Here is a 7378-nt window from a genome sequence, read left to right on the forward strand (position 1 = left end):
GACACTAGATTCATCGCTTCGAAAGAAAAAAAAAAATGTAGAGTGTAGAGTGTAGGCGTTTGCGTATTCCCTTGGTTGCTCATCGATGGCTGATTCTAGCCTCGCTCTAGGGTCTTCAAACCGATAGAGGTTTGGCAGCTGCCATCGTGGTTAAGTGAGGGATTTGGAGCTGCAATGTTTTGAAGAAATTCAATTTCAAAATAGGTATATATTGAAAGAGTTTCAACATATTCAAAAAGAAGACATGTAAAGTTGAAGTTTGTAAGGTTGTAGGCTTATCTTCAACAATTGCCAACAAAACACTGAAAAGCAGCTCCCTCCGTGTCCAACTCGCAACATGACTGGAGGAAAGAGCCATAAATTTTGCCAAAGAATGACAAACTGTATCATTTCAGCGTATAAAGCTTAATTGCAGTGTCGATATAGAGAACCAATAAAAGAAAAACCCTCGAGAGCCATTTTCAGCATTCACTAGTTAGATGTCGTTGTGGAGAGAGTTATATAACATTTCAGGCTCAAATGAGCATGTAGAAACATTGGAAGCAAGCAAATGTCTCCTTCTCTTAGCAATCCACTTCCTCTTGGAGATATGATGAGTCTCAGCCCCAGAGTATCGGCTCCAGAGGAGGCATGGCTCAAATATTTCTGGTGTCTGGCATCTCTTATCAAACATCATAGCAAGCTGAATTGTGCACAGAGCTGGATAGTGTGAGAATTACAAATCATGCAACTCCAACCTCAGAAAATAAAAGGAGTTGAGGTGAGGATGAGATTTGGTCGGAACCCTCCCCAAATTGCCCTAATCCCCGTGTGGATGAAAAGGGGGTTGGTTTATACTGATTACATAATCCAAAGTTCAAGTTCCGGATTAAGCTATTTCCGTTACCGAGTGAACCTGGGCGGGATCTCAGGAATTCAGGTGGAGCAACGGAACCTTCGCGCTCTGCAGTTGAGCATGTGTATGGTTGGATATTAAGCAAGGGATCAGCACGGCAAAATTGATTCGAGATGTTTCCTACACGCGCGCTGTTTAAGCGATCAGTATGGAAGGGTAGGCTCTAATTCCACAGCGCAATCAACTGATCCCGATCTAATCGTTGGCTGTTCCGTTTAGGTCCCAATATTGTTCCGTACGTTCAGTCTCCTATCTCAAGACGATTCCCAGGCCCGCAATTGAGGGAGATGGATAGAGAGAAGTTCACTCCTCTGTCTATGCATAATCAATTGACGAGTCTCCCGTTCTGTTTCCCCAGTCACCCCAATACCGGAGTGTATCTAAATTAACCTGCCTTTTAAAAACCATTACCAGACTCCCCCTTCCAAAAACAATTCCTCCACCCCCAGGAACGCCTGCGATTAAGACTCAAGCGCGCTCCGCGACTATTCTACCCAATTTCGTTGGCTTGAAGTTCGCAGTGCATAATGGAATGACGTACAATGAAGTTTATATCACGGACGAGATGGTGGGGAGGAAGCTGGGGGAGTTTTCACAGTATGTTCCTTGGTTTAAACACTGTTATGCACGCTTTTGTTATTTTACATGCGTCCCAATTGCGTGGAGGGTTTACTGATGGCATCTGTTGTGCTTTCTCTGTGTTTTAGGACACGGAAGCGGTTCCGATATGAACACTCGAAGAATTAAGAGGATCTGAATGCAGCATTTGTAGATGGATGGGGGGTGTGGAATTTACTATGGAGCAGGATGGATTTTCTACATTGCTTTCCCACGAGGAATATGTTGTTATCTGGTAGACCCCCGCATTTTGAGACCTTTGCTACCTGGCAGCCAATGGGATTGTCCGTCTCGGGAATGGAATGGACAGGGAGGCCTTTTTGAGGGTCAGCAATGGACTGGAACATAGACTCCCTGTACCTCGTGGGCATTCTGGAGAACTCGCTTTGGCGTTATGAACAGTTGAAGGAGTCCGCTCGTGGAGATGGGCTTGTTGACTTTTACTATGGTGCAAAATATAGAGTAGGCGTTAGTTGCTGTGGTTTTATCATTAGAAATGAGAGGCATGGTGTTTTACAATGCCTGTATATACGTTTTCTGTACATTAGAATTTGGATCAAATTTCCTTCCCTTTTCTGGAATATTTCTTAGAGATCTGGATTTTAATATTCCCAACAAACAAATGCACATGGTATGATATGCTATAACATGATAATAAATCAAGAGTAAAACAAACCCGTCTTTTTTTCCCACCATGAAGGAACCACACATCCTAAAACTCCACCCCAAAGACATGCCCCATAAAAAACGAGATAAAATCCGCGCCTCCCAAATAAACGGAAATATAAAAAATGGAGGAAAAACCCACCGACTTCCTTGGCTCCACCACCACCTTTCCCCGCGATATCTTAACGATAAAACTCCCCCCTCTTCACACTAACCCCATATTCCGCAACCGCCATCCCCAAGTCCTCCATCGTCAACACAGTCCGTCCCTGCTGGCCTCCCTGCCCTCCACCTCCAAACCCAGGTCTCTGCACACCCAAATGCAATCCACTTGTACCACCCTTCCCTTTCGTCCCCTCACCAGCACCGCCAGCACCCCCTGCCCCTCCTGCTGCAACAGCCCCTCCCCCACCCGCACCTACACTCCCAGCACCGCTGCCAGCTACCGCCTGAGGCAAACCTGTGGAAAGATTTATGGCACCCATGGGATTGTTTGAGGAGGAGCTGTTGGAGCTGCGGATGCGGGAGTATTGGTAGGCGTCTGCAGCGATGTCGGCGACAAACTTTTGGGTGGCGAGGGCGAGGAGGCGGGCGAGGTGTGGGGGGGTTTGGTTTGGGCCGTTTCCTGGAGGTGGGAGGCCGGCGAGCGTGAGGTAGTGGGCTGTTACGGCGTCGGGGATCTGGAGGGGTTGGTAAGTTTTGTAAGTTTTGTTTATGGGGGTGACAAGGCAATGGGACGGTGTGTAAAGGAAGTTTGGGAGGAAATGTGCTGTGTTATATCATCTTGATATATTATCTCCATCATTTCCATCAGATAGCAGTCAAGGAGACAAAAATGGTAAACTCACGATAGGCGCGTATTCATCCATCTGACCCAGAAACTCCCGTAGACTCGTATCTTTCTTCGACGGTGGGAGTACTGCCACAGCTGATACTGGGTTGACTTCAGTATCTAGGAATCCTGTTGGTACTCCTCCTGCAGATGCCGTTGTCGCCGTCACCATCGATTGCTGGCTGTCTACCATATTAGTATTATTGGTGCCATTTGCGGCTGAAGTCGCAGCTTCACTTGTCCCGCTCATCGTCACATCCGGCCGTGCTGTAATCGAGGTATTAGTGGTCATCTCGACGTCGTTACTTGTAGTGTCATCGTCGGTACGAATGGTAGACGTCGATGTATTGTTTGGGTCAGGAGTATTTGAGGGTCCAGGGTTCACTGCTGTAGCTGGAGCTGTAGCCGGTGTAGGTGTGAATGTTGGAGTTGATTGTTCTGCTGCTTGCGTGGGCTGGGACGTTGGTTGTGGCGGTGGTGGTACAGCGTCCGACGAAGGCTGCTGGGAGTCGGCCATGACTGGCTGGTTCTAAGCGACTTGTTCCGAATGACTAGACTGATCTTGGTCGGGCTGCAGAGATGCAGATAGGATGACAGGATGCTGGTTGGGTGGCTGACGGGTTACATAGGGTAGAGTGATGATGGAGGTGAGGGCGAGGATTGTTAGAGGAAAGCTTGAACTCCGTCCGGTAGTTAAAGGTGACGTTTACCTGTTTACTTCACTCATAAGTCCTTGCACAAAGGGAAGTCAATAATGAATCGAACTTCACAGTTCTGCTTCAGACTCGGTTACTTTTAATTTAATACTCTCAGCATACAGCAGGTTATTTAGAAAGAAAAAATAAAGAAAAGAAACTGAAATAATTAAAGTCGTTGTACAGCTGCAAAACATGTCATTTGTAAACAAGCAACCCTACCCAACCCACGAATACCCTTATTCTCTGGACGCCTTTTCAGCCCGCTTAATGGAATACCCAGGGGGCGAAAACCTGCCGTAAATGAAAATAGCAAACCAAAATCAGTGCGCCGGTTTCCAGATTGAAACTAAAATGTCTACCCGTGCGAAGTTAAAGGGAGTGAAAAACAAAGGCACTAAAAGAAGTTCACGTCCCGATTTTGTGCTCCATACCATCAAGTCCGGGAATCAGCTCACTGCGGGTTCTGAAGTGACGGATCAACCATAGTCTCTGGCATATTCTGTGCGATACCTTGTGAAATATTCTGCGGTATACCCTGTTGCTGCTCGAGACGCATCTCATCTTGCTTGGCGTCTTGTACTAGGCTTTGGATTAGTGCTTGCTCCATGCTCTGTTCCTGCCCCTGCTGCACGTCAGGGTGCTGCACAAGCGCAGGAGAACTAGTCATGCTACTACGCGCCGATTCCAGAGATATGTTCGTCGCCCCGTGCGCTCCAGCAAGTGCCATCATCCCTTCAATACCCTCCACGTGCGCTTTATCTTCATCCCCCAGTCTCCGCTGACGCTCTCGCGCTTCATGCTTGGCTGCCTGTGCCGGGGCACGGGTTTTCAGTTCTCCAGTGACAAATTTGAGGTAGTATGGCACTTCGATACCGCTCTTGAGAAAGAACAACTTTAGATTCCGTGCTTTGTCTTTGAGTTGGACTTGATTGCGATCCTTGAGGGTTTCGTTGATTGTGCCACCTGGTCCAAACATGGCTAGGATTTGGCTCCAGTGGGGCCCCTTGACTCTATCCAGTCCGGCCATCAGTGCATTCTCCTCTTCTGTTGTCCAGGGCCGACGTTGGCTGGGGAGACCCGCTCGGCGGCTAGTGGGCGAGGACTTCGCGGTTGTTGCCATTCTGGCTCTTTCGTAGAGAATTTGCGTTGGCTGGGACTGGGAATAATGAGGGACGCCAGGCATGTAGCCGTAGTTGGCTGCCGCTGCATGTGCCTGGGCACTGACTGGGGCACTGACAGCGGCTGGGTTGTACTGTTGAAAATGTAAGGGCGTTTGGTTGAATGTAATCTGGGCTGGTTGGGCTGGTTGTAGCGGTAGGGGGTGTGTCGGTTGAGCTGAGAATGTTGTTGTCATAGCTGCTTGATTGAATGTGTGCTGGGAAGCTTGCCGCTGAGGATTTTGAGGAAATACATGTGGGACAACCGGTCCATGCTGTGGAGTTTGAATGAACTGTAGTTGTTTAGTTGGCCGTCGTTGCGGTGGCAGTGGCTGCTGCTGTTGGAATTGTAGCTGCAAAGGCTGTGATGGTTGATACTGTTGCGACTGCTGAACCCGGGGTTGTTGTTGTTGTTGCTGCTGCTGGGGTTGTTGCTGAGGCTGCAGTTTCGGCTGTTGGTGCGGAGGTACGGGAGGCGACGTTGACGGTTTGGATTGCTGGGCTTGCAAAGAGATTTTGGCAGCATTCCGTGCCGCTCCCCTCACACCTTGACCCTGGAGAGCAATCTGCGCAGCCCGTGCGGCTCTTGCCACAAGATCGCTATGGGCAGCACTACGCGCAACCGGAGCAGCCTCTGGTGGGTTAGGAACAACGGAAAATTGACCTTCGAGAGATGTATTGCGAGATTCTTGTGCCTCGCCATTAGTTGATGGACGCCCTTTACTGGGCTTTTTTGTCTTTGTTGAAGGATATGTTAGTAAACAGTCAAAGAGTCTTAAAGTGACCCTGAGAAAGGTAGATCGAACATACATGCTGATGACTAATGGCATCAAAGTTCTTGCTCACATACGAGCTCAGGTCTCTCAAAAAGCCGTCCCAACGGTATTTCTCCGGCAACTTAGTAGCGGCCGCTGGGTTATCGATCTCATTGAGCAGAATATCACGTCGTGAGTAAGCACGATTCACAAAATCGGTTTCACTGGGGGCAAGTTGCTTGGTTCCCGGTCTCCGTGAAAGCAATCTTTCTTCTAGATCATCCGGAAACAATTCACGCAAAAGTTCCGTTTTCGATCGCTTCGCGGAGTTCATTGCTGCGATATATGCTTGAGTTTTCAGTTCCAGATATAGTGCACCTTGTACCTTCAACAATCGACTTCCCTCGGGCACAAATATTTCCAGAAAGTTTGCATCTAATTCAGAAAACCCGATCTCCTGGCTATCGAAAATGCTCGACACAAAGGACGCCATGTTGGCCTTCCTGATTATGTCAACCTGGGTGGGCTCGGTAAGATCTAGTTCCCGTGGGGATAGAAATGATCCTTTGGACGAATATACATTCTTGGTATGGTCGAATAGGGACCTCATGGTTGAATAAGCTTGTCCGCTGTCGGAGTTGGGTTCGGAAACAATCGAGGTCAAGTCTTGATAAGAGGATTGGGCGAGCAATGTCAAAATTTGAGTTGACTGGAAGAATTGTTAGGATATTGAAAATTTTGAGCTTTCTAAAACCATTATAAGCCACCACATACCAAGTTGTCAAGGATTGGCAAGCTCTGTGTTTTTAACTGTGAATTCGCCTTGATCAAAACTATCGGTTGAGTCTCGCCAGAGTTCCTAAGCTGCTGGCTGCGGTTATACTGTTCCTCCACTCGCTCGGAATAACTCATGATGTTCGAAATGACCTCCGCAACGTCTGGTCCTAGCCGGCTCTGGGCGAATGCGGCGGAGACAACGTTTCCTTGAACACCGGATAGCAGGCCAGTTGGTTTCTTTTCGTCCAGATTATCGGGGCTGCCGTTGAGCTCAACTTTTGTGTCTGGGGAGGTAGGGAGTATTGATAACACCGCTGCCGTAGTTTGATCCTTCTGCTCTACAATTGCTTCCAACTGTGGTTTATCTGCTGTGTCAGGCAGTTCCAGAGCTGTCTCATTAGCAGAGCTCGATCGTCGCCTTTTTGCGGCTGGAGGTGATGTGTTGAGGTCATCATGTTCAAGTGCATGAGTGATTTTAGCAGCTCCTATTATGGCAAATAGCAGTTAGAACACAATCATTCACAGTATCTCATGGTCATCTCTACAGCAACCCTCAAATTTCCTAGTTGCAAAGAGGATGGTTGGATGAGCAACGGAGCTTCAAAAAAAAGGCTAAAGCTAGAAGGGAAAAAATATAAAACATGAAATATGCAGTAGGTAGGTGTATTATGTTGTAAACATTGGAAACCCACCATTGCTCTCTAATGCAGCTATATGGATATGCTCTGGAGTTGTTCTGGTGGAGAGGTCTAAGGCTTGAGGGTTGGCCATGCTGGGCGGGCGTTGTCGGCAGATCGTTCCAGTCGGACTTCCAGGAGAAGAAATGAGGGTTTAGGGATAGGGCGCAGAAGTAGGGCTTGGAGGCTCTTGTGACTTTAGAAGGGAGTCTGCTTGAACTGTACCGGCAGCGGAAGCACCTATAAAAGGGCTCAGTCAGAGAAGCATCACTTCACTGGCAATCCTCCAGCACGAAGCATATT

General features: G+C 48.1%; 3 protein-coding genes across 3 annotated transcripts; 1 reads left to right on the forward strand and 2 right to left on the reverse strand.

Annotated features, from left to right (window-relative positions):
- Positions 1–1008: 1008 nt before the first annotated feature.
- Positions 1009–1642, forward strand: PAAG_02386 (hypothetical protein; the record flags this gene model as incomplete). The annotated part of the gene is made up of 4 exons (XM_015844623.1): positions 1009–1051; positions 1115–1130; positions 1310–1492; positions 1603–1642. 4 exons carry the CDS (start codon positions 1009–1011, stop codon positions 1640–1642), a joined length of 282 nt encoding a protein of 93 aa, XP_015701671.1.
- Positions 1643–2361: 719 nt separating this feature from the next.
- On the reverse strand, positions 2362–3528 carry PAAG_02387 (hypothetical protein; the record flags this gene model as incomplete). The annotated part of the gene is made up of 2 exons (XM_002795635.2): positions 2362–2859; positions 3028–3528. 2 exons carry the CDS (start codon positions 3526–3528, stop codon positions 2362–2364), a joined length of 999 nt encoding a protein of 332 aa, XP_002795681.1.
- A 632-nt stretch (positions 3529–4160) lies between these two features.
- PAAG_02388 (hypothetical protein) lies at positions 4161–7169 on the reverse strand (the record flags this gene model as incomplete). The annotated part of the gene is made up of 4 exons (XM_002795636.2): positions 4161–5603; positions 5677–6330; positions 6396–6883; positions 7091–7169. The coding sequence occupies 4 exons, from the start codon at positions 7167–7169 to the stop codon at positions 4161–4163; spliced, it is 2664 nt and encodes an 887-aa protein (XP_002795682.1).
- Positions 7170–7378: the final 209 nt, after the last annotated feature.

Source organism: Paracoccidioides lutzii (assembly GCF_000150705.2).
Source record: "Paracoccidioides lutzii Pb01 unplaced genomic scaffold supercont2.5, whole genome shotgun sequence".
NCBI lineage: Eukaryota > Fungi > Ascomycota > Eurotiomycetes > Onygenales > Ajellomycetaceae > Paracoccidioides > Paracoccidioides lutzii.